The 18,394-nt window shown below is 55.3% G+C and overlaps 5 protein-coding genes and 1 non-coding gene across 6 annotated transcripts, besides 3 other annotated features; 3 read left to right on the top strand and 3 right to left on the bottom strand.

Moving 5' to 3' along the window:
* Window positions 1-174: 174 nt before the first annotated feature.
* On the bottom strand, window positions 175-1,449 carry CYME_CMO019C (unknown conserved AAA protein; the record flags this gene model as incomplete). The annotated part of the gene is made up of 1 exon (XM_005537395.1): window positions 175-1,449. The coding sequence occupies one exon, from the start codon at window positions 1,447-1,449 to the stop codon at window positions 175-177; it is 1,275 nt and encodes a 424-aa protein (XP_005537452.1).
* A 445-nt stretch (window positions 1,450-1,894) lies between these two features.
* Window positions 1,895-2,935, top strand: CYME_CMO018C (ubiquitin carboxy-terminal hydrolase L5; the record flags this gene model as incomplete). Its single annotated transcript, XM_005537394.1, has 1 exon — window positions 1,895-2,935. One exon carries the CDS (start codon window positions 1,895-1,897, stop codon window positions 2,933-2,935), a length of 1,041 nt encoding a protein of 346 aa, XP_005537451.1.
* Window positions 2,362-4,122: a sequence feature (possible transcribed region).
* Window positions 4,123-4,906: 784 nt separating this feature from the next.
* On the bottom strand, window positions 4,907-6,206 carry CYME_CMO016T. Its single transcript, XR_002461489.1, has one exon. It is a non-coding gene; the product is annotated as a hypothetical transcript (transcript).
* A 197-nt stretch (window positions 6,207-6,403) lies between these two features.
* Window positions 6,404-8,626, top strand: CYME_CMO015C (hypothetical protein; the record flags this gene model as incomplete). The annotated part of the gene is made up of 1 exon (XM_005537393.1): window positions 6,404-8,626. The coding sequence occupies one exon, from the start codon at window positions 6,404-6,406 to the stop codon at window positions 8,624-8,626; it is 2,223 nt and encodes a 740-aa protein (XP_005537450.1).
* Window positions 8,627-8,820: 194 nt separating this feature from the next.
* Window positions 8,821-10,673: a sequence feature (possible transcribed region).
* Window positions 10,674-11,786: 1,113 nt separating this feature from the next.
* Window positions 11,787-12,773, top strand: CYME_CMO013C (probable nicotinate-nucleotide pyrophosphorylase; the record flags this gene model as incomplete). Its single annotated transcript, XM_005537392.1, has 1 exon — window positions 11,787-12,773. The coding sequence occupies one exon, from the start codon at window positions 11,787-11,789 to the stop codon at window positions 12,771-12,773; it is 987 nt and encodes a 328-aa protein (XP_005537449.1).
* A 112-nt stretch (window positions 12,774-12,885) lies between these two features.
* Window positions 12,886-14,217, bottom strand: CYME_CMO012C (S-adenosylmethionine decarboxylase; the record flags this gene model as incomplete). Its single annotated transcript, XM_005537391.1, has 1 exon — window positions 12,886-14,217. One exon carries the CDS (start codon window positions 14,215-14,217, stop codon window positions 12,886-12,888), a length of 1,332 nt encoding a protein of 443 aa, XP_005537448.1.
* Window positions 14,218-15,581: 1,364 nt separating this feature from the next.
* Window positions 15,582-18,394: part of a sequence feature (retroelement, dead) that runs on past the window's edge.

Here is an 18,394-nt window from a genome sequence, read left to right as displayed (position 1 = left end):
TGCGTGCGTGCGTGCGTGCGTGCGTGCGTGCGTGCGTGCGTGCGTGCGTGCGTGCGTGCGTGCGTGCGTGCGTGCGTGCGCATGCTCCATTCTGGACCGCGCTGCGTCAGGCACCTCGATCAACGAGAAGCACTTGCTGGAAACAATTGCCATTGCCTTACGCGGGTTTGCCGCTCAGCCCAGCCGACGACCAACGCGCTCCACAAACTCATTAGCCTCTACCAGGAGCGCCTCCTCGATTCCGGCAACCAATGTTTGCTCATCGGGTTCTCTGGACTCTACATTACTGTTTTCTTGCGCGACGCGCAGCTTCCGCACACGTTCCAGAGTTTGGCGGTACCGAAAAATTTCAGCATGGGCACCGGTCGGTGCTACTCGCTCCATCGCTCGCTCAAAATCCTCAAGTCGCATGCTGCGCAGCTGCACTTGGGAAACGTCGACGCCGCACTTTTTGGCTTCGCGCATTGCATCTCGTAGGACAAGAAGCGCAGCGGCCCTGCAGAGCTCGCGCAAATCGCTTCCCGAATAACCTTCGGTAAGCTTCGCGAGTTCTTCGGTAGATGCCTCCAAGCGGTGCCTGTCGGACCGGAGAATGACATCAAGAATGCGCTTGCGTTGTTCCACGCCCGGGAGGTCCACCAGGAAGCTCCTCGGCATCCGACGTTGTATCGCTGTATCGACATCCCAGGGACGGTTCGTGGCACCCAGTACCAGCACTTGGGCGCTGGAGTCCGTCGTCAATCCGTCCCAGAGCTGCATCATCTCCGCTTTGAAATCCCGGTATACCTCGTGATCCTGCGCACTCCTCGTGCGGAACAGCGCGTCAATCTCATCGATGAATATGATGCACGGCTGGATTTTGTACGCGAGCGAGAAGACTGCCCGGGTGAGCTGCTGCGTTTCGCCAACCCACTTGCTCAACAGCGTCGCTGGCGAAATAGCTAAGAAACACGCCTTTGACTCAGCTGCAAGTGCTTTCGCGAGCATCGTTTTCCCAGTTCCTGGCGGTCCATATAAAAGGATCCCTTTTGGCGGTTGCAAAAGCGAGCCGGGAGGAAAGAGTTCGGGGCGATGGAACGGTAAGATCACAAGTTCGCGCAGTTCCTCTTTGATTTCTTCTAGGCCGCCAACATCATCCAATGACTGCACATCAAGTTCGTCAGGATCGACCAGATAGTGCGCGACAACCTCTTCGTTAGGGGTCAAGTCCGAAAGGTCCAGCGGTGGCCGCCCACAGCTGCTGCGTTGCTTCCGGAGGCGCTCCTCGAGCTCCTTGCGACGTCGTTCAAGCTCCTTCTTCGATTCAAATGCTGGGTCCAGCCTTTTTCGAATAATGTTTGCACCAATGAATAAGGCTGTGACGGATATTACTGACGTAAGAATGTCGGCAAACAGCGAGTTATACGGGTTGCTCGCCGCTGCACCGTCGCTCGCTCGTTTCCCTGCCATGCGCGCGGGAAACGGAGACGCAACAGTCCCGTTCGTGCACAGACTGGTACCAGATGCGCGAGTCCAGAAGCTGCCGCGCCACTCGTACTGAGAAAACCTGTGCCCGGTGCCCGTAGCGACCAGAGACCTGGCCTCCGCGGACGCTGAACAGTCACCGCGTCGGCGCAACGCAGCGGTAAAAGCGACGTCACCTATGGTACACCAATGGCATGAGCGGATGCTCACGACCGCAGCGGCCGCCGCGCGCAAGCCGTCAACAACGCCTCTACATCCAGCCCTGAGGGTGGCGAGAACTTCTCGGCTGCGGTTGCCGTCTGTGCGTCTACCTGCGGAGTTTCACAGTCCAGATAGATCGTGGTATCAGTTCGGGAAGGCGTATCGAAAAGACGCAGCGCAACGGGTACACCTTTGGCGAAGCGTAAAAGTTCAGCACTGACCGACGACAATGGCGAGCTCCGTTGATGACGGCGCTGACTCGGAGGGAGGCTGGTGTACCATCGAATCGGATCCTGGTGTCTTTACTGCCATGATAACTGAACTGGGCGTGAAAGGTGTCCAGGTGGACGAACTCGTGGACCTCAGTGAAGAAGCGTTTGTTGCAGCCAACCTCGCGTGTCCGGTTTTCGGCCTCATCTTTCTCTTCAAGTACGACCAAGTATTGGCAGCGCCGGCGTCTGAGCCGCTCTCGACTGCCGAAACTCCTCATCATTTAATCTTTTCGCGGCAAGTCATTCGTAATGCGTGTGCCACCCAAGCTTTGCTTGCAGTGCTCTTGAACGCACGGCAACGAGGTCTGCAACTGGGCCCGCTTTTGACAGAGTACGCGGAGTTTGCGCAGGCACTTGATGCGGAGACACGGGGCGAGCTTTTGGCCAATGCTAGGGATATTTGCGCGGTTCACAACTCATTCTCCCCTCTGCGGGGTATTTTACTGGAAGAGGATCCATCCCTTCGTAACTTGCTTCCGCGCGAAGATGTCTTCCATTACGTCTCCTATGTGCCTCTCGGCGGCAAGGTATACGAGTTGGATGGCCTGCAGACTGGACCGTCGGCAGTGGGCACTTTTGATGCTTCACTTTTGGCGCCTGGAACGCCAGACTCGAAACAACAGTTACCCACGGCCGAAGCGCAGCATCACAATGATTTGGCCTGGGTCTGCGTAGCGTTGCGGGCTGTTCGGCAACGCATCTCTCGAGCATCGAATCAAGAATTGCGCTTCAGTGTCTTGGTTGTTCATCGGGATCCTCGTCCAGAGCTCCAGGTCCGAGCGAGCGGTGGTGATCAAGTTGCTGCATCCCTGTTGGCCCAGGAGGAGGCCAAGCACGCACGATGGCAGCTGGACACCACGCTCCGAAGAATGGACCTGGTGCCGCTGGCGATCCGGCTGCTGATTCTGTTCGCTGATCATGGACACTTTGTTGAGCTTCTAGAGGAGGCCAAGCGAAAGCGAGAGCAACAGGTCGCAAATCATGCCGAACACTCATAATTCGTCGCCGCTGCGCCATTGCAGCGCATCGCCAACGTTGATGCCGCTGACAACCGGGACAAGAATCTTCCTGCGTCTGTTGAAATGATGCGGTCGAGATCAGCGCAGGTGGCGCTGATGTAAAGGGCACAGCGCTTTGCTGTGGTGCTGTATTGGACACATGATTGAGTATGGATCGTGTAGAGGTTGCAAGTCGCCACTTGGTGTCCGTGCGCAAGTACCAAGCGAGACCGGCAGCGGTCATTATTGAGAATAGATCGTATAGAGGTTGCAAGTCGCCACTTGGCGTCAGTGAGCGGGTACCAAGCGACACCGGCAGCGATCATAATTGAGTATGGATCGTGTAGAGGTTGCAAGTCGTCACTTGGTGTCCGTGCGCGGGTACCAAGCGACAGCGGCAGGGACCCGTGCTCAGCGCTCAGTCGCATTTTTTGCGGACTCAAGTAAATTTTGGAATCGATACTCCACGAAAGCATTGCTCCACAACCGGATAGTGCTGTTACCCTTGTAATCAAGCAGTCTATGCGGTACATTGGACGACATAACTTTCCCTTTTCAGGATTTAATAGTTCAGGGGCACGGCAGCGTTGGACGCAGCAGGTGCGTCGCAAACTCGCCGCGTAGGCAGCCTGGAGCTAGTTGCGACCGCATCAGATTCTTGTCAGAATGAGTTCTCTAACACTGACACTGCTCTCTTATCTCTAGATTTATATTCATCGGTCTTTGTCTGCCGTTCTGCTCCTTTCTCAGTCTGTTTTCTCCGGCTTTACGTATTCAGGTCTCTTCTGCGATCGTTATCCTTTTTCAGCTGTTGAATGAAGCTGACGGCAGCTTTCTCTTCTGAAGCTCGCTGCGTCTGGCTGTTATCGACAAAAGGTAACGTAGAGTCAGCAGCAGCGATCCACGCCTCGCCCGTTCTATTCTTCATCTTTGTATACGGCCTGGTGCGCCTTTTCGGGCAATAACGCTTGACTGTGGTCAGGTGCTTCGGTATGTCCAACGCATCTTCCCGACCGAGCGCCGTCCTATAACCCGTGACCTTTTGTTCGGTCGCTAGACAGACCCTATTGATGGACACAGGACGCCTCTTTCGATGCCATGCACGGCTTCAGCAGCCGGTGCGACGCACTTCGATGACGTGCTTTTCCCGGGAGATCGTCTCGGCACTTGCTCTATGCGTTGCACACGCAAACGCACACTGCTTCATTCGATAAAAAAGATGTGTGGAGCGCGATGCTACCCGCGATGAAACACGTAGCGTGCGGCAAGTAAAGGATGTAGAGGAAGTCGAGATTCGTCGATCTGTCTATGATCGCTCGGTGCGGACCGGCAATGAGCGCTGCACTGGGAGCGTTCACTGCGACAGCTCAAGTCCGAGTCGAAGACCTCTGTCCATGCGAATGGGAGACAGAGGAGAGCCTCTTGGAGCATACCTCCGTGAGAGAGTGAGGTATCACGGTGCTGTTCAAAAAACGGGAGTCTTCAGTGGCCACAAAGAGAGCAGGATATGTCTTTCGAACCGAATCGATCGTTTGACATGAGCATCTCCGTGGACTTTCGGGATGACCATGCAAACAAGCCGTCAAGGGAGAACGTCGACCGCGATTCCCCGAGAATCCAGTGGCCAGCATTGATGCGCCCAGTCGTTGCCTCGGAACAGAAACCGAAGAGGCTCGAAGACTGCACGATTTGGGCACGCTGCACATACAGAGCAGAGAAGCGTGGAGGCCAGTCCGTATACACTGGATAACGATATCGGGTATTTTTAGGAGCCGTTGCTCGCGGGCGTTATAAATGCTCATGGTTTAGGTTCCATTACGATTCCAGCTACGAAACGCCGAAGATGCCATCCCGAAACGGCGACCGAGCATCGGTAGGCATCTTATGAATCCAATAGTGCTACTTTTGGTCATTGAGTGTCGATGCTGTACATCGTTCATAAGATCCGAAAAAATCAAACATCTAGACCAGAACGAACTGTTTACTGTTCCTTTTTCATCTGACCCGGATGTAGCGCAAAGACAAGCGTTCTTCTTGGCGCAGCCAGCGGACAGTCCACAGGCTTTTGTACACAAACCAAGACCGTGTACGCTGCTGCGTTGTTACGCAATGGCACTCATCGGCGGGTGAGGTATATTACCGATACCCCGGCAGACCAAACCGCTCAGGTCTCAGTATACTGGTACCGATTTACAATGTGAAGTGTTGGTCGGTACTGGCCTTGGTTGCGAAAGCGTTCGCCCTGCACGGCGTCACCAGAAGCACCAACTGCAAGCAGCTATGGGGAGCTTCGCGCCACGCACTTTGACCAAACAACCAGGACCTGTCTAGTCTGAAGATAATTCGCGGGGTCATTTGGCCAGACTCGACGACGTAACGTGGCTAAAAGAACCATTGATCAGTTTTGCCGGAACCCGCAATTGCTTGTGGTTTTTGTTGTCATGAGGTTTGGGTGCTGAGGTCGCGACGCCCGTTCGCGCTCGTGCGGACACACTCTATATCGTCTCGCCCGGTTACATCGAGCTGGAAGCTCCCGGACTCGCGACTCGAGCAGGCCGCTAGACTGCGATCCTCAGCGTGCTTTGCCTGATGCCTTTCGCGGGAATTTCCACGCCTCAGCGTCAGGGTAGTAGTCCGTCAGGAAAGAAAGGCTTGATCCACGCAGTTACCACCGAGTTGTCGAGCTCACTACGGATCCCGAATGTATATGGGACGCTTTCGCCTTAGCATCGCTGTTATCGTATCGGTGCGCAAGAGGTACGCGTGTGCGCGCCCCCGGAGTGACGAACTTGAGAGACGGCTTTATCTCGCGCCAGCTGTGCGCTGCTTTTGTTGTAAGAGTTGATAGGAAACGTGACTTTGGGGGAGTGTTTCGGCCCTCTCGTGGATGCACCGAACGAATTGCCTGGCTGCAAGCACGAAAAATCTGTACTGATGCAAATGTGCTAGCGGTCGGTTTGCATTGTCTGCAATGCGCTGACCCTCAACGTCTGATGCACAATCCGTTCACGTAGGGACACAAGAACGAAATGGGAAATCCCAACAACGCTTTTCAATAAAGCACGGTCAGCAGCTTGCACTTGGGACCCATGCAGCGCGCTTTCGGTCTCGCACACACGACGATTGCAAGCGTCCGAGCTCCATTAGGTACCCGTCCTATGCCGATCCGCGTTGCGCTGCCGTCTTTACCATACCACAGCCTGACCAGGGCATGAGACTAGGATAGAGGCAGCTTTATACCTACAGTGTAATGAAAGTGTTACTCAGCAACAACAACAACAACAACAGAAACGCGTTCTGCCAGACGCACGGCCGCTCCTTAGTACGCCGCCTAGGGCAGAGCGCGCGACATTGCGCGCCACCAATCTCCTCCGCATCCACGTTTTCCGTACGAAACGTAACAGTTGGGTCTGTCGCTGGTCAGTCTTCACAATCTGAGAACAAATTTCTAGTCCGAAAAGGTGGACTATGTTGAGGCTGGATCCTGAGCGGACCAATGAACTGAACTTTCGGGAGCTCATGCGTCGGCAGAGCGCTGTTGCTCCGGCTCCCGTACGCGAGGAAACGGCCGGCGCGACTCGCGTGCTTGCGCCGTCCACTGCTACCGCTTCCGTCGTCGCTTCAGGAACTTTAGAAGCGTCCGATGGTGTCGCATTCAGGACTGAGGCTGCCCAGCCCTCTCAAACGGAAGCAAACAAGCCAGTCTCCGCTTTGGAAGCGACGGGGAGCTTGCGGCTTCCCACGAAGCAGGGAGATCTGGAAACAAACGTTCGCGAGCAGCCTCCGGGGTCACCTGCCTCAATTCCACAGACTATTGCACCTGTGAGGGCGACAGTTCCAACCGGACGACAACGTCAAGGTCGCAAACGGCGACGCCGACGGCTGAACGCTGCAGTTCGTGGCAACTACGAGTCCGACGACTCCGTTTATGACTATGACTCCGACTTTATTGATGACTCTGAAATAACCGAGGATTTTGCAGCTGATATGCAGCCTGGTTTTGGCGTATTATCCAGCATCCTGGGGCAGCGCTGGAATCGGATTCCTTCGGCGGATCCGCGGCCTGCTAGTGCGGCATCGACGCCGGAGCGTCATCAGCTCGCTTCGGGGATGACGGGACGCTCGGGGCCATCCCAGGACGATGACTTTGAGGAATGGGCCTGGTCGCGGCGCCATTCACGAGTTGTGCTCCCACAGCGAGTGGAAGAGGTGGCACGGCGTCTAGAGGCACGCATTCGTGACCTCTACGGAGACAAGAAGCCGAATGGATGGGAGAAAGTACCAGAACTCGTGGAATTGCTGGCAGAATTTTGCGAAAGCGCTGTTGCTGCTCGACTTGCTTCGGTGCCCACCAGTGAGGGCTCCGTCCCGTACCGCTTTCAAGAGGAACTCTTCAATCGTTTAGCATTCCTGCGAACAACCAAGCCGAAGCTTTTGCAGGTTGCATCTGCTCGATACTGGCGTCAGGTAGAGCGCGACGCCGAAGAGCAGCTACGCCAGATACGAGATCAGCTCCACATTGTAGCGGAGCAGCTGCCTGCTGCGGACGGAGCAACGGAATCGAACCTGCTCGAGAGGCCAGCGCTTCTTGATTGCGTGCACCAGTACTTTGTCCACCAGGTTCAAGCGTTGAATGCTGCTAATTTTCGCTACAAGAAACCCCGCAGCGTCTCCAAAATGCTCAAAGTTTTCGCAGCCGAGCTGAAACAACATCCTGTCTTTGTGAACGACGCTAGTGTAACAGCCAAGGATCTGGAGTCGGTCTATCGAAAACGGGAATCGGAGCTGCTTGCGAAACGTAGAGCAGAACGTGAAGCAGAGCGGCAACGAAAACGCGAGGAGCGCCAACGGGACAAGGAACAGCAGGTCACGTCTCAGGTTGATAGTGAGGGGCGCGCAACACCAACGCACGCGGGCTCGCAACAAAACGAACTGGAGCAGCAGTCACCAGAGGCTTCCCAGACTGGCAGCGATAGCTTCACGCAGCCGCGCGCTCACCCCAGACAATCCACTGAACAATCTGAGGGCGATCATCTTTCGGATGAGGGCGTATCGACGGCGCCAGCAGATACGCCTCAGGCTGAGAGAAACAAGCGAACACATTCTCTGGAGGAGCGTTTTGCCGAGCTCCGCCAATGGCGTTACGAAACGGATGAATGGACTCCATTGCATCCGTATCCGAGCGTTATTTGTCGTCGAGATCGCTTTCGCTCGGTGCGGCTCTGGGTCAAGTCGCAGCGCATGATTGCACGCGGCACCGGTCGCGGAAAACTGGCGCCGAAAGATTTCTATCGCCGTTGTAAGGCAGAGCTGGGCGTCGACCTCTTCCACGGTCTTCAAATTATCGGATCGGTGCATACATCGCCCGGTGAAAAGCCACTCTATAGACCAAGACCTACGGGCAATCCGCTGATATCAGCCCTGAAAATGCCGCTACCGACGGGAGCGCCATCTACGTTGTTCGCTTCCATGGATCGGTACCGCATCCCGGAGGACCTGGCGGAGGAAGCTGCGCGCGAGGCTGCAGCAGCTGCAGCAGCTGCGGCGGCCCCGGCCTGGAGGTCGCAGACCGCCACACCCATATCAGACAGAGGCACGCCAGACGTTGCAGCGTCGCAGCGTTCAACAGCAGAGCCGCCGCATGCCAGCGACAATGCCTCGTCAGCGATCGAGGCCGCGAGTTCAGACTAACGATTTTCGTCTGCGGCTTCTGATTGGGTACGATGCGTGCTGCAATGATCAAGGCTTGCTGTTCCGTGTATCACGCCGGAAATATCCTGAGCAATCATGGAGTACAGGCGACTCTGGTTAACTGCGGTGCGCAAATTTGCGCACACAATTCAGAGGCGCGACATCCATGTCAACGCTAACGTGGCATACTGAACTGCATGTCGATTTTGTCAGAATTTTATGGGATGACCAGCCTCACCGTTCGACCTGCAGCAACAAGAGCGTACGGATGCATACGCCAGATGTGGCTTTTTCGGTCGTCATTTTGCTGTAGCGCCTCGGATGCTTTACTGCTGGAATTCGATCCTTTATCGAAATCATGATGAAGCACGACGCCCTCCAGCAGGGTTCCGTAAAAGAACCGATATCGTTATCCAATGCGTAAGTACGAGACTCCGCGCTTCTCCATTTATTGCGCGCAGCATGCTCAACATAAGCATTCACCAAGTTTTCGATCAACCAGTTTTTGTAGGCAAGTCGTGGGCTCAGCATTCTGCGCATCTGGATTGAATAGGAAAAACCCATCGAAGACCCTCATCGACCTCTTCGCAAGTCCACGCCAAGAGTTCACTGAGACACTCACATCAAATAAACAATCTCACGGAAAGCCAAATTATCCTCTCTCTGAGGCCACTAACGGAACCGCATTCCCCAGGAGCATGGCATACCTCATGGCTTGTACTCCCTGAGGCACACGACGCTTCCGGTTGCACGTAGAAGAGGTTTCGAACCGGCCTTCTTGTATCGCCGCGAGTGCGGCTAGTGCAGAGTGCGTCATCGATTCGTACAGAGGCAGCGTTGACGCATCCGAATCTCTCGAATGCTGATCCAGCCCTGGTTTTCCTTCCGACACAAGTTTCATCGTGGACGACATCGCGTTCCATAAATCATCTATCCATTGGAAGAGCGCGCGCTTGCTCGTGCAGAGGACAGAGACAATGGCGAGAGGATCGCCCGGGTGGAGCACGTAATCGTAGTGCACGGCACCGCGTGCTGAAACCGAGGACCGCACCCAGAGAAGCGTTCTGTGCCATGGCGGGGCATGTGCCGGGCGATGAGGCAAGCGTTCACGCGTTGTAGGACGGCCCGCGGAAGACGCGCAGTCGACATACGCGAATAACCGACGGTAGCGAAGCGTCACCGCTGTATACGGCGTACAGAGGCGGTATATGATGAAGAAGGCGAACATGCCAAGCGGGGCGTAGATCGCATCTACGGTCTGTTCATGAAGCGCGTCGGCGACAGCCAGAAGCAGCGAAATCGAGGCTTCGATGCTGCCATCGGCATCCGTTGACTGCTGACATAGTACATCGATCACAGGAGAGATCGGCTATGGCACGCCAGAGACAAGAGACCGGAAAAGGGAGCAGTCGCCGAAGAATCTCGCAAAGGCTGTTGCTGATGATACTGGGAAGAGAACCAGGTTTCGTACGTACGTCCGAGTCAGTTACGCAGGTTCGTCCCACGTTATTTTGACCTGAGTGTGGCAGACCAAGCCGAGGCTCCCTGGCATTGTACGGCGTTGGCAACTTGCAACGCGAGCGCTGCTAAAGTCATGGCGTGCTGAGCGCCGGCTCTCTGCTCTGCCTTATGAATTTACAGGGAGAATTTCTTTCGCAAAACGCGTCTTGGGAAAGAACTCGATGACACGCGAGGGCGTGAAAAGGAGCACGGAGATAGCTCGAATGGCCTCCACACTGTTCATGAGCGCAGAGCATGTTTCAGTTTAAAACATGAACTTGAATGCGGGTTCCGTGCTAGAGCAGCTTCAGCGATATTGATCCGGACGCCGCGTACGGTGCTCGAGGTCGCAGAGCATATTCCTCTCTATAGCACAGACTATAGTAAGGTTTCCCGAGTGAAGCGTGGGCGATCGTTTTCCAACCGCTTCCAGTACTGCCTATCGAAGGTTTCCGGCTGGAATCTATCCCGCGTAAACCCGTAACAGCAGTGCTGCGGTCGCGTCGTCGACGAGAGTACCCACGCCGCGCTGGTTTATCGGTGCAGCGGACTGGAAAACATGGCGTGCGTGCGCTAGCCGATCGCCTCAAAAAAAGTGCCTGTGGAACCGTTCAGGTCCGCAGCTGACAATGGCAGCGAATAAGCGAGCGCATGAGAGCGTTCTATGTGAACGCTATCGAACAGCTCGAAAGAAGAAAGAACCTACGAACCACTACAACGCTTCCATTCCTTGTCTGCACGAAGCGCATTTATGCGTTCCGAGAGCAAGCTGGGAGCTTGCACGACTGATCAGCGGGCCGAGTTCGGCACCGACACGCCTCTTCAGTAAATGGGGAAAAACCTACAGCAGCACTTGATGACACTTTGTGTCCAGTAAAAAGCATCTGCGCGGACTGCTGGCTCCCTCTAAGATTTCGGCTTCATGCAGTGGTCAGCGCTTCTCGTCGAAATACTTCTAAACGGAAACACTTGCCCAAGCAGAAGAATTTGCAGCAATGTAGTCCATCGAGGCAACCGAAGCGTTCCTGGGGATTCCTGGAATGCGCAAAACCTCCAGCATTAGAACGGATACCGTGCCTAGCACCGACAACGCCACAGCTTCAGTGAAAGCTAGAGCACACATTTCGGACATAGTACGTGCTCCTGCGTCAGCACTAGCATGCGCAGCTGGTTGAATGCCTCGCGGTCATGTGTCGTCTGATTCGCAAGCACCACCGCCACAGCACACCAGCACTCCCACGGATACGACCGCACATACAAACGTTTCCCGAGCCTGATGCCAGCGTCTCACCGCAAACGGTGATCCAACTGCTACATCCCTGTCTCCGTGACTCACAGGAGGCATCGTCCGGTCTCCATACGTTCTTTTCTCTCCAGTGATTTCCAGGGTGGATTCTCGGGCGTTTCTTTACGCTTCAGCGTACGGACAAGTAGCGGTAGCGATGGACCCCAGTGCACCCGAGCTGGGCATCGGCGTCTGGCGCAGAGCGATCGCTCATTCAAGAAGTGCCCCAGATGCTTCATTCAAGAGTCCAGGCTGCTTTGCGTTAGCCGCTGTGTTGCCCTCTGGACGGAGCATAACTTGTAGTAGAGCTCAAGCTGTTTGAGATTTACCAAACGCTATTCAGCGCAAGCTCCAGTCGTTCGAGAATCGCTTTGCATGAATAGCAAAGAAAAGCAGCTGGAGCGAGCGCGTGTCGCACCTCTGCCGCTGCTGCTGAACGCGCACATAGAGCGCTGGCTCCTTGAAGATGCCCCATCCTTCGATTTCAGTGGTTCTCTCGTAGATCTGCGGCCCGCTAGTGGAACGCTCTGGCAGAAAAGTGCTGGCGTCGTGGCGGGACGTCCGTTCTTCGACGCGGTCTTCGAAACACTCGGCTGCAGCGTCACTTGGCGCGACGAAGGTACCACTTCTACCACTAGTCTAGAAGGACAGTACTGGGATGGCGCGGAAGGTAGTTCGAGTGCAGGCAAACGACCTCTTGCCACCGTTCGCGGGCCTGCTCGGCGTTTGCTCCAGGGCGAGCGCACCGCCTTGAACTTGCTTTCACGCTGTTCGGGTGTTGCGACGCGTGCTCGCCAGTTCAAGCAACTCTGTCGGGTACGCCAGTGGCATGGTGTCATCGCGGGAACACGTAAAACGACGCCAGGGTTTCGACTGGTTGAGAAGTATGGCATGCACATTGGTGGTGCTGACATGCACCGGGTGGACCTCTCTGGCATGATCATGCTAAAGGATAATCACCTGGCCTGCATCGGGCTGGAGCTCCAGCGAGCACCCGATGACCCAATCGTCATTCAAGAGGCCGTTCGCAGAGCACGCAACTGTGCTGGTTTCTCAGTCAGCGTCGAGGTTGAGTGCGGTTCGGAAGCGAGCGCCCTTGCCGCCATCACAGCGGGCGCCGATGTGATTATGCTGGATAACATGGATCCAGAGACTTTTTGTGAGACAGCGAAACGGCTCCGTGAGAAGACCGCAACCATGCCCCATTGTCGGTACCTGATCGAAGCGAGTGGTGGTATCACGCTGGAAACAGCACCTCGCTATATGTGTGCTGCTGCGGACATTATCAGCGTGAGCTTATCGCAGGGATACGAGTGCGTTGATTATTCGTTGAAAGTATCGTTTACGAACCGTGAAGCCTAGGGCATCGAAATCTTTCCATGAATCGAGTGAACTCGGTTCCCCTCGGTGATGTTGCAGTCCTGGTGAAATTCTGATCGCTACGTCTGCGAGCGCAGCTACCGCCTTCGCTTCGCTACCCGATGGATATGTTCGGAGCCTGTCCATCCAATGTCGTTGAGGAGTCCAGTGGAACGTCATCGAGGTCGCGCTCGGAGTCGGAACAGAGCGACGGCGTCGGCCGGGTACTCCACGAGTCACCGGAGACAGGTGAACTCCACCCATTGTAGCCGCAGTGCGCCCTCTCGCCGGCGATCTCATCGCAAGCTAGGGACGGCCAGCCCAACACGCACTGATAGGTTGCACTGCTCGCCATCCAGTGATTGTACGGCCCAGTCCTTCTCCATACCATCGGGGAGCACTTGGGTTTTGCGCATCCCCCGGTCTGTAGAGCGTCGCGACGCGAGAAACGCTGCTCCCCAGCGTGAAGGTGCTTGGGCCAGTCGCGCGCCGCGTGTGTCCCTGCTGCCTGCTCATCGCCTACGTATGCAACCTGAAACCGCGCTGGCCGAAATGTTTCAAGAACGCAGCGTAAAACTGGCACGAAAGAGCCCAAGTGGGCGTTTGTCTCAAAGGACACATAACTGCAGTGGTTCTCAGGCGTTATATGAATCGTGTAGTAGGTTGATCCGTCCAGGGCGTTCATGGAATACCCGCACGGCGAGAAGAGGTGCGCGTCGACGAGCGGCGCGGCGCCGTCGTCATCCACTGCATTCTGATCGAGGCGCTTTGCGGCGCGCAAGAGATCATCGATGCCGGACACATGCGTGCACAGCACTGGATCGCCTCCGTGTAACGAATCATCGCCGAAAAAGCACCGCATTGCCATCGGATCTAGATCAAACATGCACACCTCGAGGCTCTGCTCATTCGTGGGCATTCGCTGATTATCGTAGGTGAAGACATGCCACGCCATGCGTTGGGCAGGCGGAATGGCGTGGTCATCCGCCATGACGCGCTCGAAGCCTTCAGGTAGGTACTGGCGGAGGTATGCGATCTCGTCGCGGAAACTCTGATGCGGCGCGGGCTGGTATTCTGGGTAACGGAAGGCAGTGCGTGAATACTGCAGAAATCCTATCTCCAATTGCAGCTGCTGGCCGACCGCCATCAGCTCGGGAACTGTGCGGAGGAGCGAAGTCGTCCCGCAGGTCTTGATCATGACTTTTCGATCGAAGACGAACATGGATGACTCTGAAAGCAAATAGGCGTCGCAGTGTGCGTTCTGCAATACCGAGAGGATATTACACTGCGCAACCGCCAGAATTGTTTCCCATTTGCTACGCGGAACCGACCGAAGGCTATGCTTTGGCGAGCAGGGCGAACCGGCTACCTCACCTGCTGGTTGAAAGTCGATTTCGAGCTTTTTCTCTGGGCCTTCAAACCCTACTGGCTCATAAACGGACCCCATTGAGTTTGTTTCCTACTTGTGAGTTTCCTCACCGAAAAGCCAACGCTAGCCAGGGTCGGTCTCCACGTCCGTGAACGCTGCACACTTCCACTTGATAGCGGCCAGCCAGACTTCCTCGTCCGAGAACGGGAACAAGCTAATTTGCTCGATCAGCATAAACTCGATACACGCCACGGAAACGCAGCGGTTCAGAGAAGCGCCAGTGCGACCGCTTTTTCAGAAACAGCCCACAGCGCTTTCGTTTCGACAGGGTTCCACTTCACTCGGAGGGCCTCACGAGCTTGCCGTCCAACCCAAAGTCCAACGCACTCGTTTGTTAGAGACGCTTGAAGATCTGTGCTTAGTGCTTTGAGTAATCTTCCTAGAACGAGTCACACGGAGAGACGAGTGTCGCGACTATAGTCCAAACGTCACTGGCAAGACACAAACCGAAGCTTCAAGCCGTCGACACTGTCGCGGTGGTCGCCTTAGAAACAAGTGTCGGCGGAGTAGGTCGCGACATCGGCGAAAGAAGGCGGCGCCGCGCACGCGGCACCCGCCTCGGGCGACGTCGGCGGCGATCGCGGCGCATCGAATCGCCATAGCGGACACCGTGGGAAAGGGACGCCCTGAATTTTTTTCATTGCCAAGACGTTTCCATAGGCCAGCGTTCTCCGATTATGCGCATTTTTCTTTTCTTTTTGGGGTTTTCAGTGCGAGGTGAGGTATCCATCAACCCCCTACCTCCATTTTACATTACCTCTACTTCTTCTCGAATATACTGGTCATTTCATACGTCCTATCGTGTGTGCCTAGTACCTGCCGAAAGCGACAGCAATAGCGCCTACAGCGCCGGTGCTGTCGCTGCACGGAGACAGAACGGCGTTGGCGTACCACAAAGGGCGTCGGCTCGAGGTGTGGTTCACCCGACGTAGAATCGGGTCTCGTCGTCAGTTTGTGCTCGGACAGTCTGCGGATGCAGGCTTGTATTCGCTGCACGACACGCTGGAGAAACTTGGTTGTTAGGATATATCCTGGGAGCCGCCTCTCTCCTTCGTGATCATGCATGGAATGCATTGTTGTCGGTTGGCAACGTGGGTTTGTGCTCGATACCCACCACAGTGGGTAGGCGCAGAAAGCGCACTGGGCCCGTGTGCGCATCCGATTCGCTGGACCTTCTGCCTAGAACGTAGCATGTGAGTTTGTTCGCCATTGATGAGCGCTGAGGCTCCGTTAACGGACCATCAGTTGCCAGTGCTACACTCAGAGTGAGTGTCCGGCCTTCGACTATCACGCTGATGCCCAGCTGCTGCTGTCCTTCAAGGAGCTCGCTGCGCTCCTGCTTCCAGCGCGGGCACTGTAAGCCTAAATATGTCAGCGTCTCGGGGGGGGGGGGGGTCTCGTCTCGACAGCAGGGACAGTGTGATTCCCAGTGCGATTCCAGTGTTCCTATACGGCTTAGAGCACGTGCTGGTAGCCAGGAGCCACCAACGTGGATTTTGGCGAGCTACTGGGCACCTCGAGCAAGTCCCGGGAATTCCAGCGCCTCCCATCAGTGCTTGCATGTGTATTCTAGGTTGTAGTTCCGGATAGGGTCAAGCCGGCGTTACTGGCGCGACTGGTACCGTGTATACGTTCCCATATTGGTGTTTGGACCGTTCGCTTGAGGCGACGGGAGAATTCTATATTCCTGGGGAACGATTGGAGCGTGTTTTCGCCTAAGAGGCGCATCAGCCAAATCTGCGCTGATTTCATCCAAGTTTTCTTGCGGTGCGTTGGGGTCTGCATGAAAATCCGACTCAAAGAGGTGCGCATGGCGGGCCCTTTGGTCCGTATACATGCCCAGCAGCCTGCTGCTATCGCTTCTATCGAGGGTATTTCGAGTTCAAGTCCGAGTGCCAGCAGGTTGGTCGCTCTGCTCTGCACTGAGCATCCAACAACAACAACGAGTCGCATTGCCCTGTTGGCGGCTGTCTGCAGACGCGAGGCATTTGGGTGCTTCATGCTGCACCATTCAGCACCCCAGGTCGTAGGCTGGATGATACACATCCTTAGTGCCCTCGTATGGATTGCTAAGGGGATAGAAGGGTCGGATAGGACTGGGCGTGCGATCGCTGTACGTCTATGCATCTTGGCGATCATCTCGTCGACGTGTGCCTTTTCGTCAAGCGTCGGCGTGAGACAGACCCCCAGGTAGCGATATTTTTCCACGATCGGAATTTCCTGATTCTGCAACCGCCACGAGCGATTGCGAATGCTCTGCGAGTCTCCATGGATGGCCATAACGCCGCACTTCGATGCTCCTATGCTCATCTCCCAGCGATCGGCCCAGGCGCTGACTTGTTCCATGCTAGCCGCAAGCGTTTCCGGGGCGGGTGCCAACAGCACGACATCGTCCGCAAATAGAAGGCCTGCGAGGCGGTTCCTACGTGAGGGCTCCTCACCGAGCATCTCCACAGTCTATCCACGGCACCTCAAGCCCGTATTGTCTGCAATTGTTCAGCAGATCGTTGATGAAGATGTTGAAAAGGAGCGGGGATGCGGGGTCGCCCTGTCGCAGTCCACGGCGTATTCTTATACAAGGGGTTCTTGAGCCGTCGCCCAGTCGGATGCGCATCCACGAGTCTGCATAGAGCGCACGGAAAAACGCCAAGCAGTTTGCGGAGACTCCGGCTCGTTCCATCTTCAGAAATAGAGCCTCATGCGGGACCGTGTCAAATGCCTCTTGGAAGTCGATGAAGCATACGTAAGTTGGTTGTTGGTCGCTAATGAAGCGACGTTGCGCCACTTCAATGAGGGTCAGGACATGGCTCATGCACTCCTCGCGGCTCCGGAGTCCAGCCTGTTTTGGGGCGAAGAACTTGCGCTCCTAGAGGCCCCTCTGGATCCGGTTTGTGAGGATGGCGCAAAGTAGCTTCATGATTGACGGGATGAGGCGAATAGTCCGGTAGTTGTTCATGTCTGTGTATGTGGGAGTCCTTTTTGAGGATCGGTGCGACCTCAACACTCCTACATACATCAGGGATGTATGCCTCTTCAAACATGCGTTGGATGAGCTCCAGAGGGCGTTTGCCTAAGATTGTGTCAGGTTCATCTGGTATCGATGGTGTCCCTGTTGTCCCGTCTTTTGGGGTCGCCAGTCTCATCCACTCCGCAGGGATACCGTTAAAGCCAGGTGTTTTGCGGTTGCATGACCTTAAGAGGGTCCGAACAGATTCAGGCCAGAAGATTGGGTCGTTCCATTCTGGTACCAGGTCGAGGCGCGGTAGTTCTGCAGCATATTGGTGCCAATAGATTCGGTCTTGGCAGTTCCCAGTTGCTTCTTCATGCAGCTCTATCCCGTGGTCCGTCCAGGCCTCATTCACTGAGGAACTCTCCGTCCTCAGCGCTTCCTTATAAACGATTGGTGTGAGCCCCAAGCACTTTTTTGGTGGGTCCAGTCTCGATCGGATGTAGCGCCAAGTCTCATCTTCGTTGGTGCTCTCTAGCATAGATTTCGCCAGGGAGGCGATTCTGCGGTTTCGATCCCCTCGTTTGTTTTCTCTGGAAAGTTTCTTCTTTCTTTTGATAGCTTCCTCATGTTGCGCCTGTAGCGCCGGTAGCGCTGCCTTCGCTTCCTTGTCTCCGGCGTTGGCGCGTATGGCGGTGCGGTTGACGATCTTGTTGAGTCGGTGGCATTCATCAATCTGTGCTTTTTTACGTCGTTTCAGGTACTGAGGTTTGCAACTGTTGCGTTCTGGTGCCAGCAGTCCCAGTTCTCTGGCGATCTTCTGATTCTCATCTACAAACTCGCGTGCCAATTGGTCTAAAGACTTGCATGCACGGCTTTTCGGATCTTCAGCGCTGTGAGTAGGTGACTCGGTTTGTTGACAGCTTTCTTGAGTTCCCGCTGGAGTGCCCTTTCGGGGGATACCTTGTGATGGGCCCGCTTGGGTGTTCTTCTCTCTATTCTTCTGTCTTTTCTTGTTGGTCTTCTTCTTCTTCGGGCTTTTTGCTGAGCTGCTTTCTCTAGTTACTCTTCTGGTACGTGGATCATGAGGACTTTGTGCCTCCTTTTCCGTATCTGGTTGGGTCTCTTTCCCTATTGTAGAGTCCCCGACTTGTATAAGTTCCTCTTTACTCTACTGGTAATTCGATATTTCGTAGCTCAATTCCGAGGCTATCCCACAAATATTCCATGATGCAATACCTACCGATT

This window comes from Cyanidioschyzon merolae, chromosome 15, assembly GCF_000091205.1.
Source record: "Cyanidioschyzon merolae strain 10D DNA, chromosome 15, complete genome".
NCBI classification, from domain to species: domain Eukaryota; phylum Rhodophyta; class Bangiophyceae; order Cyanidiales; family Cyanidiaceae; genus Cyanidioschyzon; species Cyanidioschyzon merolae.
Note: the sequence above shows the minus strand (reverse complement) of the source record. Positions and strands in the feature narration are given on the sequence as shown.